Here is a 25538-nt window from a genome sequence, read left to right on the forward strand (position 1 = left end):
AAAGAAAAGACTTTTTAGCCCATATGCTGCTGTGAAATGTACTAAGCTAAATATCATATATATATATATATATATATATATATATATATTTTTTTTTTTTTTCTTACTGGTCAATTCTTCTTTCCTGTCCAAATGTCCCTATAACACATGTGTCAAAGTCAGAAACAACAGAACTGATACAGCTTGGGGGAAAGTTAAAATGGAGATAGTTCTAACAAATAAGCTTCATCAGAAGTGCAAATTACTTCTAATTTTATAAAGGGAAAAAATAAATTACATTTCTAATATTGGCCTACTTTTTTAAAAATCAGCTACGAAACTGACTTATATACCATTGCATAAAAAACAGTTTCTCAATAGTCTTGGCTTACTAATGCAATACTTTCTAAAAATCATTTAGAATTTACCTTAGTTTTACTTGTGCAACTTTACCCTCTGATTTAAAAGGTTTAGAAATAAAGTCTTCATCTGAACTATAGACACTAAAAATAATTTACAAATAATGAATAAATGCTGTGCCCCTTTTACAAGGCCACCACCTCTTACTGGCAACGGGTATCTTGACAGCTTTCAGAGAGGGAATGGGTGGGGACGTACTCCCAGTCCCTTTCTAGCTCCTTTCCACCTTTTCAAAGCACTGGCTAGACTGGTAATCCTCACTGATTTTTAAGATTATGCCAAATCTTTGACTGAAGACTCAAGCCTGCAGCAAGTGGTTGAACTAAAAAGTCTGGTGTTGGAAAAACAAATAGTCAAAACATGAACTGAATTCCTACCGACAAAAATGTATCACAAGAAAAGGACCCCACTAATGCTTACGTCTGTTGTATTGTATTTGCACTCTTGCACCTGGAGGCGTGGCCCTTTAGGAAAACCCAACTTCCAAAACTCGCTCAGATACTTTGGGCAAATGGAGGAAAGGTAAATGGAGGCGGCACCCTAGGTAGGAAAACGGGAGTATAGTGAACTGGGAGGCAGCAGGACTCTGAAGAGAATCATGACAGAACTAGAAGCCCTGAGCCCAGCTACTAAGTTATTACTTACATCAAGTAGCTATCCTATACCAAAACACCAAGCTTGTTTTTCATATTCAACAAACCTTGCTTTTGATTAGCAAGAGCTAACCTTCATTAAATGGGGAAAGTAGGAAGTCATTTATTAACTTTTATTCAGTAGGAAATCTTCCTGCTATCCAATAACTGTTCTGAGTGTCCCCACCCAAACTCATCAGTGCTAAGATTTCAAGGAAGCAATTCTTAAACAGTAATGCTGCCCCCCAAGTTATTTCAACACCCAGGCCTTGTAAGAGGATGGATTCATCTCTCTTCAAATATTAAAAAACAACAAACAAATCTCTCCAAGGCAGCTAATGTCTTTAATTCAATCACCCTTACGAAGCAACCTGTAAAGGTATTTAGTGTGCATATACACAGCTGTGAACGTGTGTGTGTGTGTGTGTGTGTGTGTGTGTGTGTGTGTGTGAGTCTGTTTATTTGTGCACAGGGGCATGTTATACAATAACATCTGAAATTCAACACTTTACGAATTAACAATAAAAGAGATGCAAGAAGACACTTACGTAAGAGAGACAGAAAGTTTTCTGGTTTTTTTCTTTCAAAACCGAATGTGTGAGTTATGTACTTGGTTGTTCGTGGGCAGCAGGTATTCACATATGTGTGCTTGTTTGTGTGTGTTTGTAAGCGTGCTGGTGCACGACTGTGTGTTTTAAATACCACAGTGACAAGAAGAATGTAACCGACGCTACTCAGAGAGCACTGTGTCACAGTCTCTTTTCTGTCTCGTACACTTTTGGAGAGAAACGACGCAATAGAAAGGCCAATTCACTTCTTCCTTGTCCCACAGCGGTCACTGTATAGTTAAGGCGGCCAGGAAGATTTCTATGTCTCACCTCTGAGCAGAAATAATTGGAGCCATGATTTCAGGGTTTCTGTGCAGGGGGAGGGAATGAAGCAATTAGTGGAAATGCTAGGGGCAAAATGAGTGGGTGCTCCCATCCCACTGCCAACCCAAAGGCCAGGAGCCAGCCCTCACTGTCGTGCTGGCCCTAATGAAGGGGGAAGGGTGGGCTCTGCTCACCTCCATGTATGTAGTTCAATTATGTACAGGTGTGTCCCCACTATGAGGTAGAACAAAGGTCAAGATGGTAACAGTGGGGGAAAGGACTGAAATTAATTTTAACCTTAAAATTAATAACTGTAGAAAAGAATTTGTAATAATACAGTAGGGAAAACAGAGCTTGCTTTAATAGAAACATTTTGTTCAAAATAGTGAAAACTCACATCCTTCCAAAAGTCTCCCAAAAAAGTCACTGGCCAGGACTGAAACATGTTTTTCAGGAAGAAATAAAAATAGCATTTGTGTTTGACTACTTAACTAATGTAATACGTACATGGAAATGGATATATAAAACAAATTTTAGTGACACAGTCAACTACTAGTCTCTCAGGGCTCCCACCGTGGACAGATGCTGCTACTACTACAAGAAGGCTCTAGATGGAAAATAAAAGTCCTTTGTTTAATTATTAACCCCTCTTTACTGCCCAACTGCTGTCCGGTACGTTATTTTTCACATAGAATATTTATTAAAGCCTTCACTTTATCACTGCTCTTTTGCTGTAAGATCATAAAGCACCATTTGACAGGAGAACCCAGGGCTTTACAAATGCTTATATACATGCTTATATACATGCACTGAGCTACGTAGACCTCCAGCGCTGAAACAGTACCATTAGTAAGCATAAGAAAGAGTCTATATCACACTGTCGCCAATAACCTCATGTGACGGGTAAGGAACATAAAATCTCTATTTTCTAGGCGTAGTGGTGCAAGTCTATCCAAGCACACAAATACTCAGTGAGGTCCAGCATGGCTTCAGTGTATACCTGTAAGGCCATCACACTGAAGCCAGAGTAAGAGGAACATGAGCACAAAAGCAAAAGCTTGCACACATGTACCAGCCAGATACCATCCACCCACCCACCCACCCACCCACACACACACACACACACACACACATATACACACACACTCTTACGTACTTTTTTCTAGGAAATAAAAGAACATGTCTGAAAAGTGTCATGAGCTGAACTGTCTTCCCCCAGAACTCACAGACTGAAACCACATCTTGGTGTCTGAGAATGCAGCTGTGTTTGGATATGTGACCCTAAACGATGCGGTTAACTCAAGATGAGAGCCGCAGGGTGGCCCTCAAAGTGAATTCTGCCCGGTGGCCTTGTAAGAAGAGGAGGTGCAGAATTGTCAGAAGACATCACGGTACACTCTGAGGCAAACACCGTGTTAGGGGAGCTGGCTAAAGACCCGAAACCCTCAGAATAAAACTAACTTTGCTAACGACTTCACCTCTCCGATCCACTTTCCAGAGCTTTAAGAACATAAACCTCTATTGTTTAAGACACCCAGTCCCTGCGGAACAGTCTGTGCCCACACTGCCTGCACTGTTTTGGGGTGAAGGCCCTAAGAAAGTAGTACAGGAAAAATAGAGGTCACCTCGAACACTGCACCCAGTTCCCCCAGCCCTCAGAAGCAGTGCATCTGCCTCTCTGGTTGTCTTAAACATCTTGGCCTTGTTTACGAAGCCAGGAAAAGTTTTATCCTGGAAGGACTGGTTACCGGAATGTGGTGGCGTTACCCAAGCACAATCCTTCCAGTATTATTTCCTTCATGCTACTGTCTCTCTCACGGAAACATGGCTGAGAGGTCCCTCCGGCCCCAACACACATGCCCAAGCAAGCGAGGTACATGATAAATTAACAGCATTTCAAGACATGGCCTGGTGGTGTTACCTCAGATCTCGCTAGAATAACATGACATTTATAAAAAACACAGCCCACTGGATGCTTGGCACTGCTAGGGAATGAAGAGTATGTCCACTTAAGAGCCAATACCCGAGGCTGTCAAAAGACTGCAGCCAGGGCTCCTTCTGCAAACATCACCTATCTTTCAAAATCACAGTCTAGGAGGTGGAGAGAGCGTCTGCTTCTTTCCATGTCTCCTCTGCTTAAACACAATAAACATAAACTGCACACAACAATGTGTCAAATATGCAGTCAAGCCACACTGATGGAGTGGCACTCTGTACCTGGCAAACAATGCGCATGCTCAGAACCTCCGCCCGGGCCACCCTCACTCCCGTGACACCAACACGCCGTAGTCCCGCACTCCGTGGGCTCCTCTAATCCCAGTGCACACTGAAAGGGGGTATTTACGGATCACTTTTTCTTTCTCAGATACCAGCCACTTGCTCACTCCCCCTCCTTCAACTATACAAAGTTCAACATCTGGAAGGGTAAACTCAGCACACACGACAAGGGCGTGCAGTCACTGAGGAGTTCTCGAGCAAGGAAGGGTTGCCAGATTCCCTCTGAGGTCCGGGCCCTGAGAGGCCAACTGTGGTATGTTTGCGTTTCCATCAGGCCTGGTACTTGCTGGCTGCCGCTGTGCTCAGTATGAACCCCGCTGCCCAACTATTCTATAAACAGCTCGCCCTTCTGCCGAGAGCTGCCTGCCTAGCCTTCCTTCCTGGAGAGAATGTGCTGCTTGAAAGCTGCAGGATGAATGTTAACCAACACTTGGAGCACGGCTGACTGCTTTCTTCACCAGGTCAACTACTGCTTTTAATAATCCTCGCGCTCTCCCACCCACACACATGAGAGAGAGAGAGAGTGTGAGGGAAGGAAGAAGAGAGGGAGAAAGGGGGAGAGAAAGACAGAGAGAACACAACACGAAGGGAAATGGGAGCCTAGATTTTTCTCACCATGCGCCACCCAGCCGTGTTTACACTGATCACACGTCCGCAGGTTAATCTTCCCCGGCTGGAAGCACTCACAAGTGCAGTTTACCAGTGTGCAGCGGATGGCCTGAAAACAGAGGAGGAGAAGAAGACATCAGCATCTGTCCAAAGACATTTCATTTCTCACCGTGGCTGCTAAGTAGTGCCCGCCTCTACTTTTAAAGGCTGTGTATTGGTAAAGGCCTGAAGACTTTTGAAAATAAGTTTTGTATCAAAATATTTTACAACCAAGGGTTGAGAAAACAAAGCACGCTCACAAACACACTGTTTCCAGCCTTTAAATACAAAGGTGGGGCAAGGTGAATGTGGGGAAGGAATTATACTCTCCACAGGACACTGGATTTGTAACATGGGGTCTCCAAAAGAGAATGACTCTGCCACAGCTGTGAATGTTTATTTACTTAAGTACTTCACAATGAAGACAAAAAGATCATTTTCTAGAAAGATGCCAGCCAAGCATCATTGAAGAGAAGTATTTGTAAAAGCGAAATATGATGAACATCATTTTAAAAAATCCATTTTGCTGGCTTTTATTTAAATGATTATAACTATAATTTCCCGATCTCTTGTCTTGTTCTTTGATTTATTAATTCTAGCTTCGTCCCTATTTTAGAATAAAAGCAATCTTTTTAATTTAATGGTAAGAAGAAAATAAGTTGAAACTTTATTTTGAGATCAGATATAAAACAGAAAAAAATGTTTACATGAAGATTCTACTCTTGGAAGAATAATTCTATTCTAGAACACTGTAACACACATGAAATGTCTTTCAGCTGTGTGCAAGCACTTCAGAGTTTACCTTGACAGTTCATATTATAAAGTGAATTCTTAGAAAGCTCCATAAATGGAGTTTAACCTTCTAAGAGTGAAATCCATGCCTAGGAATTGTGCTAAAGCTGCTAAACTTGGCCCTAGATACCAGTTAATAAATTTATCTTATATGCATGACTTTTAGTTTCTTGGAAATTTTAGACACAGAAGGGATTTAATGTGATAACTCACCTATTAACAATCTACATGATTATCTGAACAGCTGGCAAACATCTCCTTAGAGATTTAGATATGAGCAAAGGTGACTGGCATGGGGTGGGGGTTCTGCAAGCAGGGTCAGACACGTGCAAGTGTAGATGGGTACCTGCCAGCTACATGTACATACTCCAAAAGCTCCCGAAAGCATTTGGATTTTCATATGAACTACCTCGCTTGTATAAGACAGTGTTCTAGATACTGTTAACATGTTTGGGCCAAGTCCACCTACAGGAGATAGAACTCAATGGACTTCTCCCTATGTACAGGTCATGCAGGCTGAAAGACTTTCTCCTTCGCCAACACTCTCATTTTAAGTCATTAATTTGATATTATTTTGTCATAAGTTTTTACTTTATACCATTTAGAGCAAAACATCAATTTTAGCAATAATCAAGACAAACACAAAGTAAAAGTAGGTTAGCTACATACAGGTACACACACATCTTACTTATGGCTAACTCATTCATTCATTCAGAATTTTTCAAATAACTTTATTCATCTGGTTCATTTGGGAGTTAAACCTTTTCAGTTAATTTTTTTTTTCATGGATTCTCTTTTTATACCCAAACATAAAACACTGGAACACCTCAACTCTTTTGTATATAAACACGTAAGCATGGGAATAGCCATTTTGTATTTCTATAAATTCCAGAAGGCCTATCTGTTTTAAACTCAGACTTGAACAGACTACAATTCCTCCTTAAGGGAATTACGGATACTTATACAATACGGTCTAAATAAACATTTGGAATAAGAAACTATCGTAGCTTCAAAGGAAGTTTTGTTTTAAATAATGTTTTTGAAATAGCATAAAGCTTTGACACACTATTTATTCACAACAAAACAGAACCAATGTGATCCTTTGCCAACTCAGGCACACTTACGAAATCCATTTATCATAAACTATCAAATCTGCTTAAGCCTTAGAAATGTCCATGTGCTTTGGGAAGAGCTGCAGTGGAAGAGCCTCCGCTCCTGTGAATGCTGGAACAGAGTTCCCCACTCTGCCGGGAACTCCGCAGTGGGCCTGCACACATCACACTGTCTGGCTGTCAAGCTCGGAACACTACAAAGGAGGAAGCGGCAGAAGCTTCATTAGGACTACTCAGCCCTTCCTCTCTCTGCAGGGAGTAGGGATCAGGCTGGCCAGGGCAGGCCTGGCTGTGGGACCCCACTATCCCACCTTATAACTCGTCCCCTCAGCTCTCAAGAACGAGCTGCAGGAGCTATCCTAGCCCTCTAACTTACCTTTTAACTCTGCCCCTCTTCCATGCATCGAAAGAGAAAGCCATGCATGCCCAAACCAGTGTCTCTTTTCTTCCTTACGCAATCTACATTTTAATTCTGCTGTCTGCATTCTGTCCACAGATTCTTGAGGCTGTGCTGTCTGAAGCAATGATCTCGGCACATTCTGCTTCCTCTTCCGGTCCCCTTGTCCTCCTAGACCTTGCAACACTAACTCACCCTCATTCCCAAACAATAGAGACTGACTAGCCAGCATTTCCGGCAACAACTTCTCTCCCACCACTGTAAATAAAGACAGGTGTTGCCATGGCCAGGCTCTTCATTCTTAATTTGGCAATTTCATCCTCTCCTACAACCCCAATGACTATCCAGCACCACTGCTTTGGAGCCAGCCACTATGTTAAGTGGCAAGAAACAGATGACAGCATCCTTGTGTGCAAGGCTCAGCAAGCTGGTATTTGCAGCATGATTAGAGGGCTGGGGGTCATGGGCAGGCCGGAAGAGCAACAGTTCTTAAATGGGGTGGATAACTACCATTTACTCCCATTTCTCCATCCAAATATGATCACATCTTATTTTTTGTTATCACTAATAATAGTAGATTAATTAAATGTTTGACATTTTCCAGACTATGTGTTAAATAATTCACCAAAAAATAAAAAATAAATGAAAAAGAGTTCTCAGAAAAGACCATGCGCTTGATGCTGTTCTTCCTTTCCTTTCACTTATGTGGTACCTGAGATGATGATTAAGTACTTTCCCTGAAGTCACTCAAGCATCTCAAACACAGGTATGTCTGAGTGCTCTCACCAGTGGCTAGTTATCACTGAGTGTTCTTCCTGCTCAGAGATCAGTCACCGGACAATTTCAATGACATTGTGTCTCCCTCCAAAAATCACCTGTCCTTGCCTTTCCTGCCCTCCCACTCTCACTGCTAATACCTGAATTCCAGTTGTGTTTCCCTGGGTCATTCAAAATGGTTCCTGATTAGTTTGCTCATTTCTCTTTTCTCCTTGTTGGATTAACTTCTCTTCACTTGGATTTTTCTGCAGGGCAATTGTTTTACTCTTCTGTTTGCCCTCTCTTCAGTTTGTTGACAGTAGATCCCACTGCACAGCTTTTCTTCTTTTTCATTACATTTGCTCATTGTATTTCTAGGGTGGTGGCGGTGGTAGTGTGTGTGTGTCTGCGTGGTGTACACAAGCATGTGTGACTGCTCACTCATGTATGGATGTATGTGCTATACTGCGCATGTGGAAGCCAGGACACCTTCTGGGAGTTGCTTTCCTTCTTCCACCATGTTGGTTCCAGAGCTCTGACCCAGGTCAGCATGCTTGTTAATAAGGTCATCCTCAGCCACATAATGAATAGGAAACCAGCATGAGCTACCTGAGGTCTCCTGATTATACAAACACCCCCTTTCACCTGCTAATAATGTTTGCCATGAAATTACACAGTAACTTTGCCAAAAGACTTAATTAATGGACATAAAGCATAGGGTACCCTGCCTGGAAAGGTAAAGGCTCAACAAACAACTGTTTAAGACTGCAAGAAACTTTCTGAATTTATATATAGAAATGATTCATTTTTTTCACTTACAATTCTTCCTACTGTACTAAATTTTATTCCAGTATTTTATCAGATGTGTAATATATATTTAATGTTAATGAATAAGTGATGGATGGTATATATGTATATAGTACAGTGTAAGCTGAGGACAAGCATTATTATTTCTGTTTTAAGGCTTTAAAATGATAGTGGTAGAGGAATGCCACCAATTACTGTATTTTTCTACCTGTAATGAAATAGGGAAAATGCGCATATTCAAATGTATACCAGAAATGGTAGTAGTAACACACAGATACATAGTCCTAGCTAGTTTGGATGCTAAGGCAAAAGGATTGCTTGAGCTTAGGGATTTAATAATAACCTGAACAATGTAAGCAAGACACATCTCAAAAATGGCATACCTAGCAGGACATGGTGGTGTACACCTTTAATTCCAGCACTTGGCAGGCAGAGGCAGGTGGCTCTATGAGTTCGAGGCCAGCCTGGTCTACAAGTGAGTTCCAGGACAGCCAGGACTACACAGAGAAACCTTGTCTCAAAACAAACAAACAAATAAAAATTTTAAAAGGCACACCTAAAACCCCCCAAGTAAGGTAGGTTGGCTTGTGAAATATTACTATGAGTTTTAATATTAAATGAGAATATGTTTGGGATAGTCTGGCTACAATCCAAAGATCTATTCAAGTCTTGATTAGATGGTCACAGAAACGAGTTTATTTGGTTTCTTTCATTACACTCACTGGTTCTGTCTCTATGAGTACGTATGAACCAAACATCAGGGTCCTTACAAAACGACATTTTTCAGGAAGGAAAACTGTTGCTTCTGTTAATACTTTATGCATTTAGCAAAGGAATTATACACAGGCTAAACATGTTTGCTGCTCCTTATGTGCAAATAGCTACTCAAGTTATCTGACCAAAATAACAACAGGTAAAGTAAGGCCATGAAAAAAAAATACAAACTTCAAACATAACTGCATATATTCAATCACAGTGGGCTCTGTAATGAACCTCATTTTAATGCTGGGCGTCAACTTTCCACCCTCCCCTCAAAAAGTACTCACAGGGCGCTCTTGGTGTTAGGAACTCTGGCCAAGCTCTCGCATGAAACTAAAAAATTCTTAAATTTATTTTCTCCTTGTTCATTTTTTTTAGGGCAAAAGGGGGATCATTATAACTTGGATTATGAAATTTCAGTTGAAAAAAATTTAAATATTTAATACTGAAGACTGAAACCTGCTTAAACTCAAATCCTGGAAAGACGTAATTGTGAAAGCAGGGTTCACTCCACCAGCTACTTTCTCTTGTGAGCACAGGCGGCGTAACTTACAAGTAGACAGTTATCAGCTGTGCTGATTAGCGGGGCTGGAAGCGTCACCTTTTTTATTTTCAGCTCACCCCCAGAACTGAGGATGATTCCTGGGGCCTCCACCACAGTAAGCAAACGCTCCACTGCTGCGTTCTATTCTCAGCTCATAAGTTTTTATTAAACTCAACCTAGTAGTTTTAAAGTAAAAAACATACATTTACACATACATGTATCACAAATCAACAAACATCTCCCTATACATTTTCAGGACAGGTTTTTTTCTCTTTTCTCCTTGCTGGATTAACCTTCTCTTCACTTGGATTTTTCTGTAGGGCAACTGTTTTACTGTTATTTTTGCCCTCTCATCAGTTTGTTGTTTTTGACAGTAGATCCCATTGCACACCTTTGCTTCTTTTCCATTATATTTGCTCATTGTATCTCTAGGGTGGTGGTGGTGATGGTGGCGGTAGTGTGTGTGTGTGGGGGGTATGCAAGTTTGTGCAACTGCTCACTCAAGCATAAACCTATAGTGGTGCCACTTTTTTTTTTTTTAATCATATGGCCAATTCATAAGACTAAGCGAAAAGAAGCAATTTCCAAGGGAGCATATGTAGCATATGTCTGGGTTTTGGAGAGCCTATTTAGCTTTGCAGAAGACTCATGTTTCTCTAACAGCCAATTCGTGGAGCCATTTGCACAAAAATTTCTATCATGTAAAAACTGATGGATGACTATTAAGTTTATCTGTGACAAGTATACACAATACAACTGCACTGAACAATTACTTTTTCTTGATTATAAAATTCTCCCATGTTGCGCATAAAGGTATGCTTTAAGGGTTTACAATCTGGTTTTAACATTAGGCAGGATGTCAGAGGGCAGACACAGACCATACCCTCAAGGCCTTATATGGTTATAAATATCTACCCAAACACCTCCCCCTTTTATACTAACCTAAAAAAAACTATATAATTCTGACAATGAGACTATTACTAAGGTAGATATATTCTCTGTATTTATACAAAGATGTAAATCTGAGGTTGAATAGATAACAGACATGATTTAAAATTAGTAATTATTGGTGATAATAATTAGTAATAAAAATTAGTAATTATTGGCTTATAAATGCTAAGGGTCCACAGCTTTTTTGGCTATAACACAAATGCCACTATACTCATGATGTACAAGTAATAACAACAAATGAGAGATTAAGTTTCTGCCCAAAACACTATTTAGAAATGTAATGAAAATCATGATAAAAAATATATGTATATATTATGTGGTACTAACATAAATACAAAGTTAAAAAAATCAAAATTTTCCTAATATTTGCTTAATTGTTTTTTCCTGTCACACAAAGAAATAGTTGATGGCAAATGACCACCTTGATGCACCTGTGCAATCAGAAAATCCTTTTTGTCTTTTCAACAGAAAACACATCATTTAATCTTGCGCATTTTTCAGATGCTTTGAAATAGTCTGCTAGACTCATTTTATGAAAGGAAGATGCCATTGTTAAACAATAAACAATCTTGGAAACACAAAAGGTTATATGATTCAAAGATGATTAAATTTAAAAAAAAGAAAAACTATGAGCCAAGGAAATATATCATTTTCATAATAAATGCTTTCAAAATACCCGAAAGAGGTTCAAGAGGCTCACTGGCAAAGTTGACCTTAGAACATCTACTACTCTCAAAAAATCAAGAGACAAAACCTCACACTGACGTTTCTCTTTCAAAAATACTGCCCTCCATCAATAGGTAGATAGACAAAATGTGGTACATTCCTACAATGAAATATTACTTTCCCATAAAAATGTGATACATGCTAAAGACTAAAAGAACCCGGAAAGCGTTATGCGATGTTGAAAAAGCAAGAAGGCCTTAATGATACTGCATGGCTCCAGAAGCACACTGACGGCTGCCTAAGGTTTGGGGTCGGGGTGAGGTTGAGCCAGAAATAAAAAATGTAGAGTTACATTTTGGGGTGATAGAAATGCATGCAAAAATAAAGTAGTGATCACCACACATAATTATAAGTAGACAAAACACACTAAAGTGAGTATTTAAATGGGTGGAAGGCATGGAGTATGAAAAACATCTCAATAAAGTTATTCATAAACAAGCAGGACACCTTGTACCAATACTATTTTCAGTGGTGCTAAATCATTAATTTTATACAATTGTCATTATAGGCGGCACAGGACAGTGCGCAACCTGTCCTTCCCCCAGGACAACTTTACCACGTAAATACTAAATGAATTAATGCGCAAAAGGTGAACAAAGGAATTTCAATGCTGCCTAAGTTTAGAAACGTTTTCCTTTCAAGATATTAAAACCTAATGTATCTACTTTTAAAACTAGTATTTAAATAATACCTTTTTTCAGAAAAATTCACTTCTCAATTATAATGCTCAGCAATACTAGTATCAAGGTTCTAAAAACTCTGAAGAAAATCTGCTTATAAATGACAATGGTAAATTCTGTCATGCACAGGTCTATAGCACTGCTTGATTTACTATGACGGAGAAAGTTACTTCAGTCCAGAAACAAATTAAGTATAGGGGAAGAAGCCAAGAAAAAAACTCAAACTTATGGGTGCATCATTACATACAACTGTGAATATTCCTATGACTGTCTGCATACCTAAACAGGGAGAAAGGGACACACAGAGGCACATAAATTTTCAGACATGGATCCAATGAGCATCTGTAGTCATTACCTCACGATCATAGCCTACCATCAATCGACATGAGGAAGACCCCATTTAAATAATTTAAGAGTTCAGAGTAAAAACCAACAGCGGGATAGAGCCAATTATATAAGGAAAATACTTTTGCTTCCATGGCATCAAAGCATGCAAGCTTTTGAATGTGGAAGTGCTTTCTCCCCAATTAAATCAGGTCAATAGCAATACAAACTATTTTGTTAGATAATTAGTAATATTAGAGAAACAGAAAATGAAAAGGCATTTCAATTTGGGCAAAACATTTCCATTTCTTACCAAACAGTTAACAATTCAGAAATCCTATTTAGTGTTTGCATACTTGAAAAACTGATAGACTATCTAGGCAGCTGATGTGACATAACTAAAATAAAAAGACTCTTCCAATGGATACAGCAATCACCAAGATGAAAGTAAGAGAAGAGCTCACTAACCACCAAAAAATTAACGCCATCCTAACTACACTCAGCATTTGCCATGACATATAACTTTATGTAGAGAGCCAAGATACTCTGATACCATCTGAATATTAATAATCATCTCATTATACCTTTATGTTGAGTCAGCAATTTTGTCTTCTATTGATACACTTTTCATTCATTTTCACTAATGCAATTCGGAAGGTTATGTGATTACACATCTCTGTGGCATTCATAAAAACAATTACTAATATGATAGGGAAGACATTAATAAGGAAGCGATTTGTAATTGTAATATGATGTAAGAAGATCTATAAACCTTTTAATACTTTATGAAAATCTACTCCCTGCTCAGCAAGAAGCAGGACAATAAGAAATCCACATCCTGGTTTTTCAGAAGCACCTTGGAATCTTGGGAAGAGCATGATAATTACACAATGATTCTGTCCTTTGGTGACAAGGCAGATAGGTGTAGGGATAATCCAAAACCTGTTGCACCAAATGTAAGACATCATTTCAAGTCAATGCTATTATTCTTTCTCAAATGGCACAATACAGTCTCCTTTAAGTAGAAAATGCCCAGAATTTCCAGGCTGAGGATAAGGCTCGAAGTTTTCATTTTTGACCTGCTATGAGAAACCCTGAGTTAATCCCCAGCACAGAATGAGAAGGGAGGGAGGGAATGATCGAGGGAAGAAGGGAAGGACAGTGAAAGGAGGGATGGATGGAGGGGTAGAGGTATGATGCTACAAGATTCTTCAGTATACTGAATCTGGCAACATTATTTAAAATCGCAAAGCACTCTAATCAATCCCTCTATCAAGTGACAGAGTAAGGTACATGACCTTCTGACTAAATTCACTCCCCCAGGTTTGTGCAAAAGTTCACTGTAGGGGAAGAGAGTTGCTGCATTTGCAATTTATCATTTCGGATGACAGCTCCACCCAGGACACAGAGGAGCACCTATAGTCCGTGTCTGTGCACTGCCATCGAGCTTGCACAATAGTTCAAATACATTCTAAATCCCTGAAGTTACACTCTTATTCAGGCAGGACAGAGAGTCCCAAAGAAGTCTTTTCAGGAGCGCAGGCCACAGCTAGTGAGCTAGATGATACCCTCCTCTCAGTGACCTCCAAAGAGAAGGTCACACTCCTTAGATGTGAACCAAGCTATAAAAAAGGGCAAAGGCCTGTGCATGAAGAGATAAGCAATCTGAAAAGGTGAGAGAAGCTGATATGTAGTTAACTCACACTAGAATTTTCCATCAACACTGCTACACTTTTTTTTTCGACAAAAGAAAGTGACTCCAAACAGTATTTGATGAAGTTTAAATTGTTCTGTTAACAAATTTCAAACTCTTAAGCATGAGACAAGAGTTTTCAAAGGACCCGGGCTTACTCTAAGTCATCTTATCCGCCCCTGTCTTAAGCGCGACCACTAGTGACATATGCCAGCAAGCATTTTGCTACTTTCCACTGTGACTCTATTGGTGACATCACAGTTAGCCCGCAAGGATGAACTCCTCTGTGCTAATGTATGTATCACAACAGGAATCACACCTTCTACAGATAAGAATGACTACGCTATTAATGTTAGGTCTTAGAGTCCCTAGGGGCTGTGCTAAGGCCTGTGGTGGAGTCATCAGAGATTTATACAAATCAATGAAGACAAATCTCTATTTTTTCAGTAGCTAGAGTCACTGGAATTATTCAATTGAAACACCCACAACCCCCCCCCACTATTATTTCTTCTTACTGGCATTTTTTTTTTCAAATTCAAATATATTTGAATTTGAACTATATATATTCAAATACTCAAAAAAATTCCACACATTTTTATGGAATCTGTAAACAATCAGGATAAAATGTACCCCAAGAGCATTAAAATAAACATTATTCTCTTCTTGTCTTCTAAAGATTAGTTCATTTAAAAGCCAAATAGACCTGTTTTTTACACAGAAAGCCGGCAAGGAACAACCAGCTAGCTGCTAAGAAGTCTCTGACAGCACGGACTAAATTGAGAGACCCGTATCCTGGTTGCTGTGAACTATGAGCCAACTCTTGAATTTAAAAAATAAATAGAACACCTGGTAGAAAAAAAAAAAAAAAACAAGAAAAAAAAAAAAAACACGAGTATTCCAGGACAATGTTAATGTCATCTTGGGCACATGGATTGGGTTCACGTCTGTGTCAGCTGAATCAGCATAATAGGCTATAACGGCTCTGAAGCAGCTAATACAGTCCACTGGGTCAGTAATCTGTGAACTAAGAAGGATTTCCTTGATAGACTATAAATGGCTCATAAGAGCTCAAAAATCACTCCATCAGATCAAAAATTCAATTTTCATATGGTGCCTTTCTACAAATTAGCCAAAAGAAAGTCATGACTCCAAAGGACTTCAAGCTCTATCAGTTAAAAATTCATGTTTTAAAGAAGAAATAAAAAAATAAAAATTAAAATTAAATGCCTCTTTGTAGGGTGAGCCAACTTATTTAAGGTCAAACTTTATCTTGAGGCAAGCTAACACAACGAGCTGCTAAAAGGCTTTTCCACCCTCCTACAGGCTGTTCATGATACAAACAATAAAACACATACATATGCATTTGCAGCTTCCCCTTGACATTCCAAAGCTTACTATCTCTGAGTAGATTTAAATGCACCATTTCTAGAATGACACCATCTCAAATTGAAGATACGTATTTTGGTTGTTGGCACGCATTTTTATCTCTGTTAAAATTTAAGATTATGGGGAGATCAAGGACTACATATGGATATGGGCTAACAAACAACAAAAAACAGGAGGCGCAAACTACAAAAGCTAAACCTGCAGGCCATACATATTCACCACTGAACACCAAAGGAGTGCTGCTTATGTGGACCCTGTTTACTGATTAACTCGATTTCGGTCCATCTAGGCTGGAGAAATAGCAAGCGGCCTGCAGTAAATTTCATTATATATTCACACTAAGCGATAGCGGCTTTCAATTAATTTTTAAAAAGTAAGTCTATCTATGTGAATGATTATATTTATTAAGTTTATGACAACAAAGAAAAGCACAGAAAAAAAATGTTCCAAAAATATAACAGACTCTAATTAAAATTCCTAGCTAGAAAAATATCCTGTCCTGGGCAAGAAAGTGATCTATCACTTCGCTCACTAAATGCTTTTAGCTTCTCCTCATCACAAAGACAAGAAGGAATCACTTGTTTTTCTTTTTCCAAGAGTAACACTGAATAAAATAATAGATGTTTTCACTTCCAAGTAGATTACCTATCAACATAAGCACAGTCCTCTTAACTTTCACACAAGGGAAAGGAAAATTCCAATAATTCTGAAATAGACAGATAAAACTTTTCTCTATGGCTGCAGCCATGCGCTATTATGTGTAACTGCTTATTTTTAAAAAGAGCCTTATTGGTGCTCTCTGAAGGATTTTCTTTTATACATTGCTTTATCCTATAATTTTGTCCCTGTTGGGCACGCTGCCTAAATTTAAACACAAACAGTCAAGCAATGAAGAAACATTAACACATTTACTGTGAACAAAAACTCCCAGTTGTACAGTGAAATTTTAATACATTTCAACTTATCTCTTTTACTAATGGGGAGAGTACAAACCCTGCAGGAATTCGCTCTGCAAACTGGTAATTACAGTCGACTCACTTTTTTTATAATGCATATGTATAGTCAGACACACACAAAAACCCTCGCTTTCCTTCTGATGTAGGTTACAATAGAAATGTTTGCAAAATTATGAAAATCTACAGCAATTGTAAAGGAATGTATTATTTCACAGAAAAGTGTTTTTCTTTGACTGTACGTGGACAGAAGCAGACATATGTCCAGACATCACAAGCATTATATGCATGCTCTCTGTCATTTGCCCCTATAATCTCATTGTACAGAGTAAATCTGGTCCTGTTGGTACAAAGCCTGTCCTGACTTTCACAAAGACGTGATCTTCTGCCGTTTCGTGCCTGTATTTCCAAGTTTGTCCTCTCTGGCTTCGGGGATTGAAATCTCAGTTTTGAAGTATCATTAAATAACTAAGCACTGCACACCACCCATCTGCCTCTGAGTGAACAGACTCTATCTACCTGAGCACGCCCTGCACAGCCAGACAGGAATAATGGCAGCTTGGCGATAATTAAAGGGAGTGATATCTGTTGCTACTCACAGCACTTGCTAGGCACATTACTTGTCAAATTTTTTATTTTATATCACCTTCTTAAAAAAATTGAATCTGCTGGACTATCAAGAGTATCAATTGATAATTTATTTTGAACTTATAGTTCTGTGTGTTATCATGCTGGGGGAGGATATGGCAGATTAAGACTTTCATGTATCTGTAACTTTTGTAAATTTATGAAAATTCCTAGAAGAAATTTCTAAACCCTGTGACTGGGCATTATATACAAATTCCAGGCCTAAGGATGCAAAAGTGGAAACCATTCCATTCAGAGGAAACACCCAGCACATACTTCCCATCATAACATGCAAGTGCTATTCTGGGATCTCTACCTGGCCTTTAAATTCATAATGGAATGACAAGAGAGCTACTTCCTAGTCCTGTCTGAGGCAGAGCGAACTCACCGTTGCAACAAATAGATAGGACGGACACATTCAAAGTGCCTTCCTCTAAGGCAGCGGCTCTCAACTTGTGGGTGGTGACACCTCTGGGAGTCACATCTCAGACATCTTGCACATCAGGTATTACATTACCATTCATATCAGTAGCAAAACTACAGTTAGGAAGTAGCAATGACATAATTTTACTTGGGGGTCCACAGCATGAAAAACTGTATGAAAGGGTTGCAGTCATTAGAAAGGTTGCTCTAAAGCCACATGGCTATTTATTTTAGGTAATGCCAGTAACCAATTCTAGCCTTAGGGCTCCTCGACACTGCAGAGGAAAAGAGCTTCCCCTACAGCCTTCGCATTTCTCTAGGCCTGAAAAATATTGCATATCTCTGAGCCTAAAATCAAATACAGGAAAGAGACTTTTTCAAGTTTAAGAAGCAGGAACTGGCTCCACTATAAGCACAGTGTACAGTGAACTCCTTAAGGAACACCTACTGCTTCTATTTGGAAATTAAATGGAATATTTCCCAATTTTTATATAAGCCAAACATGCACATATGCACCTTTCTAATGCTATTTCCTTGGCATCGACACACAGCTGCCAGATCATAAGCTTCAAAAAAACAGCCAAGTACAAATGGCATAGCTGTATGCAGGGACTTCCCATCCTAATGTTTTTTTTTTTTTTTTTTTTTTTTTTTTGGAGAAGTGATATACTAACAAATTCTGTTTTTTAAAAAAATGCCTCCATCAACCATCAACAGATTTTGCAGTTAGGATACATAACACTCTTCTATCCATAAATATTTTTTTCAATTATTATTTCCTTAAGATTATTTTGTAATTCTTTTTTTTATTATAAATTCTAGCTCAAAAATGACTAAATTAACAATAAAAGTTCAACTACATGCAAGAATATAAAACAAATGTCTTTTCTACAACTTACAACATACTGTATAATCACTAAACATTCATAACCGCATCATTCAAAAGCATGTAGCTTATCTTGGCCAAAGCATTATTTCTTCATCTAGTCTGTATCTGAAAGAGTGTTAGAAGTTGCAATAAAATAAACCAGTAAAATTCGGCTCTTCCACCAAGTAAACATGAAAGGCAATGTGATCTGACTTAAGTTTAATGTCAACCATGCTCAAGTAATTAGAAAGGTTAAGTCATAATTGGCACTATCAATTTATTAACTTTCTTAGGATCAGAAGGTAAGTAGTAGAAAGGCAATACTCTTCGCTTTGCTTTAAGGCACTCAGAGAGTTGTGAACAAAAGCCTACCTACAGTAGCCTGTCATGGTAAAACATACCTCACCTCTAACACCTTTTCTAAAAGTAAGGTTTTCTCAATCTCTCATTTAGTAAAAGGACAGGGAAGCCTGAAAGAGTCAATTTGAATTATTTGAATAAAAGATAAAATCCTCTCATACTGTTTTCATAAAATAGAAAAGGAGCAATGGGTAGACTATTACTGACCCACAGAGAATTAATGGTAGTTAAAAACACACACACACACACACACACACACACACACACACACACACACACAAAATCCGAAACAACAACAAAACCCCCAAACCAGAACCAGCAACATGCTCAATGCTTTCATCCACATGAACTTTCTCTTTATAAAACTTTTCTGAATGTGTTTCTTCTTCCTCAGTATGACTACTGACACACGTGCAATACAGTGTGGGCGAGCAAACATGTACTTGATCACCTCTGGGGGTCTGTCAGTGATTAAAAACAAATAAGCATAGCCAACGGAGCCTTGATGAACTCCTCTTCCACTCACAGTCAAGAACTCTGATGCATTTAAGAAACCTGTACCTGGACTCCGTTGTCTAGTTTAAATGACCCAAGAATGTCTCTCAATAGATACCACAGACATCGCTGTTCATGCTGTTCATGAGACCGGACATCAGTTTGATTTCCACAAAGTACTTCATAGTTTCTAAAATGGCCATTTCCTACCCTATTCATGCAATTAATATGTTCCGCTTGAGTGAACCCTAAATGGGTCTGTAAAGCACAATTCAGTGTGTTTTCTCTGAAACCCTATCCACATGTCTGTAGAGTCTGCAGAAAGCATGCTTTAATACTTTGTTTATTTGTAAATGTAGGGATATTATTTTAATTTTAAAGTACCTCACCTGTGTTCAAATTACCTAGCACCGAGGCACAGCTGCAAGACAGTATACTTCAGAAAACGGTCAAGCAGAAATGGCACTACTTTAAGTGGGCACTTGCTCACTGTAATTTTCTGTTACAGAGCTGGTATACTGACATTCTAATGCCTCCATTAACAATCAACAAATTTTAGAGTTAGTGTACACAACACTCATCTGTCCATATTCTAACTTCCAAAATATTAATTCGGTATTTATCCCTATGAAAAGAAGTTTTGATTCTGTGTGTCAAAATAAAAATTTCCCACATAATCAATTTGCCTGATATTTTAAAAGTTGATGATGAGGGTGAAGAATCTTTCAGTGCTGGAAGCAATCAGTGTAAGATGGTAGTGTTGTCAGCTGTAAAGTTAGAGTGTGAGTTTATTATATCAAGTTTACACTTTAAAACTCTGTACACAGGTGTTGGGCACTTAGCTTTTTTTTTTTTTTTGTCTGAGAGAGCAAAACAGAATCCATTAGAAATATGTGTGCTAATTATAATTCCTTTGATGCAAAACTGTGTCTTGCATTAATCTGGGATCACAGAAAATAGTGATGATACTTTTTTTTATTATTTAAATGTCTTTGGAACAAGTCAGGAGAAGCAAGCCAGTAAGTATCTTAGCTGAGCTGATAGAGTCCACAAATTAACTGTGAGACTTGCACATGAGCTTTTGTGGGAACAGGGCTTTGTACCACAGTCTCTTCTTTAACAGTGAGCCTAATGGTTCTACTTCTTTAAACAAAGCAAAGCACTTACTAGATATAAAGACAACAGGTATATGTCACAATCATTTCCCATGCCTTCTAGACACACAGAGGTCAAGGACCATAATTAATGAATCACAACTTCATTGGTACTTCTACAACCCCCAAAAGGAGACTCTCCCATCAGATTTTATACCCTAAGCTTTTCACTTGCTGCATCTACCCTGGCTCTGGCCCTATAAATGGTTTATATTATTGTGGTACACATAAGAGGCATAGGACCACCCTCATCACTAAATAAAACATAAATACAAGATGCTTTACTCAAAGGACTTAAGGAGTGAAGGGAAGTCCCAAATGAGCATCCCCATGGACACTGTGGGGGAAGTGAGAAGTTTCCTGAGGAAGCCTTTCCAGGGGAAAGAGTGGAACATCTCACAGGGAGCTGAATTCCAAGCCCACTGAAGCAGGATCCTACTCCACACTCCTGAGACAGGAACTGATGGCGAGGAGAGAGGAAGCCAGGGGGACAGGGACTAGGTACCTAAATGGCTTTCCATTTTCATTTTTAAATGGATGCAGGGAAAATACATAAATGATTAATATGACTAATCAATCCCCACAGTAATTCCCTTCCTCCCAACTGCCACTACTCACAAGTTTTTCAATATGCATTTAAGAAAGTATGGAGTTGCCTACAACTGCCAATGGCAACAAACAAATTCTGTAAATGCTAAAAGCTAATGTATGAGAAAAGTGCCCAGCAGAGCCAACAGACCTAACTGTTCAGCAATGTGTTCCTTCCCTCTTGTCTATATGGTCATTCAAGTATGGGAATTGCATACAGCAACCAAGTTCTGACATGCCTAAAATTTCTAAGAAAAGAATGAATTTGCTTTCTTGCCGTTTGTCACTCCAAACCCTGGTAGCAACTCAAACCTTACTCCTAACCCCACGAATACAAAGCAGGTTCTCTGCCTAATTTATAGGAATTACAACTGCATTGGGTCCAATGACTCCCAAACTCATTTTTAAAAGACTAATATGCCCTCTTCTGGTTTCTGGCTTAAGGGGGAAAAAAAGAAGAAAAAAAAATAGGCTGATTTTTCAGATGGGAAGAATTTGAGTTAAATCTTTGGTTTGTTTACTGTTAATAACTATATTTTTGTAAGGGGAAATATTCATAGGTAAGTATTAATATTCCAAGAGTCCACATTTTGCAAGGTGGGGCTATGTCTAATAACACAGTGATCTGGAAAAAGGCTCTTGACAGACTTTTCCAAAGTCAGCAAATGATGCTGAGGATGATGCAATTTGCATGTACGGGGGTTGGAGAGAGGAATGAGACTGGCCACCAGCAAAGCCTGAGTAGCCATCCCCTTGGTGCCACACACCCCTTCGGAGTGCCGTGCTCTGCCCACTCAGACCTGCTTTCACAGCTCGGGCCGACAGCAATGCCAATTAGTGTCGGCTGTGATGGGATTTTAGAGACACGGACCTTTGTCTTAGAGGAAGTGGGCTGCAACCACCAACTTACTACAGTGGAGAGGCAACCTAACAACCCATTAGGTGGAAATGACTTTCCAGCCACTTCCTCCAGGGACAGCATCAGAAACTGATGGCTTAGACAGATGGGGACATTTTTACATTTCTGTATTAACTGCCTCCAGGAAGAGCAATTTTTTTTTTTTCTTTTTAAATCATTTGATGCTGCCAGGTCCTCATTTAAGCTGCTCTGTTCTCTACAGTATTCTTTCCCAATACCGTGTATATAATATGATCTTGAAATCAGTAGGCTAGACTGTAGAAATGGAGAGTCATCTCACTGTGAGGACAAAGAGTATTTGATGGGTCACCAAAGAGATCTTTGAAAGTCTCTGATCCAGAATTCTCCTCCTAGAATACTGCTCTAAGCAAGATTCTGCAGCATGAAGAGACTGCACAGCTGCACCCCTCCCCAACCCCGCCGCGAACTTGCAATTGTCAAATTAGAATTAAATTAGGTAAATATTACTAGGAAGCTAAGCAATTCTGTTCCTCCATCCAGGCAGAGGTGAACCAAGTACTGCACACAGGAACGTTCCCAGCCCTGTTGAAAAGCTAAGGCCAGAGGTTTTCAGCGGCTTTCAGGTCCGGCTGCCTGGGATGTCACAGTGCAGAAACAAGAGCAACTTCTACTCCACAACAGAGAGAATACCGATGTTACAGGAGAAGATGTGAAACAGGTTTAAAGGAACTTCTCAATGTGAATTTTATTAGGTGTATTAAGTCAAGTTTGTTACTTGACACAAAAAAAAGTATCATATTTTACTTCTGTGTAGAATTATTCAGTTGGAAAGTATGATTTTGAAAGACCAAGCACACATGTACACAAACATCAGTTATCAGGTCAAAGGTCATAATAAAAGGACTGCATGTGGCCCTCATAATTAACATCCCAAGGCCACTGTTAATATTTCTGCCCATAACCTCAGGTGAATCATTAGTTCTTTTATGTTTTTAGTTAGGTCTACTTTCTAACCTTTATCAAGTACTACCACAGAACAAATGAGATATTTTATAGAATAGTTTCTGTCATAGTTCTGATCACTGGCATTATCTAGAAAGTATCTTTCATACTCACACATACATTCATATCTTGAAAGTATTAGAAGGGCTTGGGCTGTGGCTTAGTAACAGCGCATACTGCACAAGCATTAGATGCTAGAGCTCATATAAAAACCTAGGTGTAGTATGGACACACACACACACACAGGAAACCCTAGCATGGGGTGGTGGGTAAGCTGAGTGAACATATCTCTGGGGACTGCTGACCCTAGCAAAACTCAACAAGCATTGGGTTCAGCTAGAAATCCTGTGTCAGGGGACTATGGCAGAGAACGCCGGAGGAGGTTACCAACTTCCTCCTGTGGCTTCTGAATGTGTGCACTAGTATGTATACACACACACACACACACACAAAGTAAGTAAATTAAAAGTGTTATAAAAGGAAAGCAATTTTTTATTAACCTTTACTAATGTCTGTATTTTGAATTTTGCTTAGAAATACTTTTTTGAATTCATAAACTTTCATCTATCTTTTACAAATACAAATCATTTTTAATTGAAAAGATGTTGTAGTGGCGATAACTATAAAACTTGGGAAGTGCGCTAAAGCCCGCTGAGATGCATACTTTAAAGTGTTTTAAATGCTAAATTTTGGGTGAATGATTTATATCTCAGCAAGGAAAACAGACCTTGACAAGTAAAAGACAGGAATACTTCTGGGTGTCAGTCTGTTTGTAAGTGTTTGTTTTAGTAAATTAAAAGGCCTGATGCACCAAACAACTCTTCTCTTTCCTAGGAAGAAAAGAGTATGAACTTTCTTAAAGTGGACATCTCTTTCAGCGTTAACTTTACCTAACCAGCCTGTCGGTCTCCTCGGAGAGCAGGTGATTATCTCAAAACAGTACAACAGTCTAACTGCTTTTGTGAAGAACAGTAAAATGCATTACACGAACAGAACACTCCAGCAATAAACAGTAAAGAGAATGAAAAGAAGAAGTATTTACATCAAGATCTGGTCTAACTGATGTATTTATTTATTTTTCAACATTATCTGCCGCCTGCAGAATTAGAGTTCTAATGCTGGCCCAGTCGTCCTACATTGACATGCAATAAACAGACAAACTATTTCACTCCTGATTCGCATTCCTGGAGGCGGTCCTGTTATCATTATCTCAGCATGTGGGTGGAGGGGAAAAGACAGTGGAGAGCCCACTTTCTCAAGCAAAGCCAACAGATACTTTTATTTCTCAGTCTAACTCAGGTTCTAGTCTCTACGTAATCCTGTTTCACAGCCTTTTAGTTTTGAATCCTTTATGCCCCCAAACTGCAGGGGGTAACAAAAGCTGCACATTTTCCTTTCAAAGAGAAGTTTCTTTTGCTGCCAAGGAAGAAACCCCAAGTTGAAGTACACAAAGTATATGAAAATAAGAAACTACGTATATTACAAAGAAAGTCGGAGCCAGGGAAACCTGTGAGTATAATTATTATACTTAGTGACCTGGTCTCAATCCTTTAAGAACTTCTTTGAAAAATCATCTATCTATAATATCCACCACTAGATAGGAAGAAAAGGCTTCCACGTTCATGGATGGACAGATTTTAGGCCCCAAGTAATTACTCATCAGCCATTAACATATCAAACAATGCATAAAAGAAATGTTTTGGAGAACAAAAGCTCAAAAAAGTAGAAATAATTTTAAGGTGATTAATTTTAAAAGTTAAGAGAAGAAGAAAGCTCACTCTAGCAGAGATGGTGCTAAACAGGTTAGAAAGGGGAAAGGGAGAAATAAAAATGTGTATTAGATGAAGTAGCTCATAACCTCAAAATGAAAAAAAAAAGGAAAAGGAAAGAAAGTTGAGATGGAGAATGTAACTAAGAGATGTAATGTGTTTCCGTAAGATGCTGTTTAAAGGGAACACAGGACCAGTCCACACTTGTAAAGTCATCAGTTCAGCAGTCCTTTTGGAAACAAGTTCAGATCTAAACACAGGCATTTGCTAAGAGGCAGCATTTCAGGGTGAAAAACCAATTTTGCATATTCACAAAATAAATTTTCAAAGCTAAAACAATCCTTTGGATTTTCTTACATTACCAGTCTTGTTAAAACAACAACAACAAAACATAGAAACCAAGACCTCTGCTTGAGACTTGCATAGTAGGCCAAGATGTTTATGTGCTTAGATGCTCACATCCCCAGATGGCATCTCCTTAAGTCCCTTGAAAGCCCAGGGACTTTCCCTACACTATCTAGGCAGCCTAGTCTTCCAGATGGAAAGTCCCCTGATGCTCCAATCACAAGCTCTAGCAATCTAATTTATACATTAACAAAATTAACCTTTTTAAGAAACACAAAGCAAGCAAAAAACAAAACAAAACAAAACAAAACCTCTGCCT

At 38.9% G+C, this 25538-nt stretch overlaps 1 protein-coding gene across 3 annotated transcripts in view; it reads right to left on the minus strand.

Moving 5' to 3' along the window:
• The window catches only part of Bnc2 (basonuclin zinc finger protein 2), a 413864-nt gene that overhangs the window by 139402 nt on the left and 248924 nt on the right, over positions 1-25538 (minus strand). For all 3 annotated transcript variants that reach the window (XM_060365798.1, XM_060365797.1, XM_060365799.1), the window contains one exon: positions 4796-4898. In XM_060365798.1, coding sequence (XP_060221781.1) covers positions 4796-4898 — 103 coding nt within the window. The remainder of the gene's footprint in view (positions 1-4795; positions 4899-25538) is intronic.

The sequence above is a fragment of the Meriones unguiculatus genome, chromosome 12, assembly GCF_030254825.1.
Source record: "Meriones unguiculatus strain TT.TT164.6M chromosome 12, Bangor_MerUng_6.1, whole genome shotgun sequence".
NCBI classification, from domain to species: Eukaryota; Metazoa; Chordata; class Mammalia; order Rodentia; family Muridae; genus Meriones; species Meriones unguiculatus.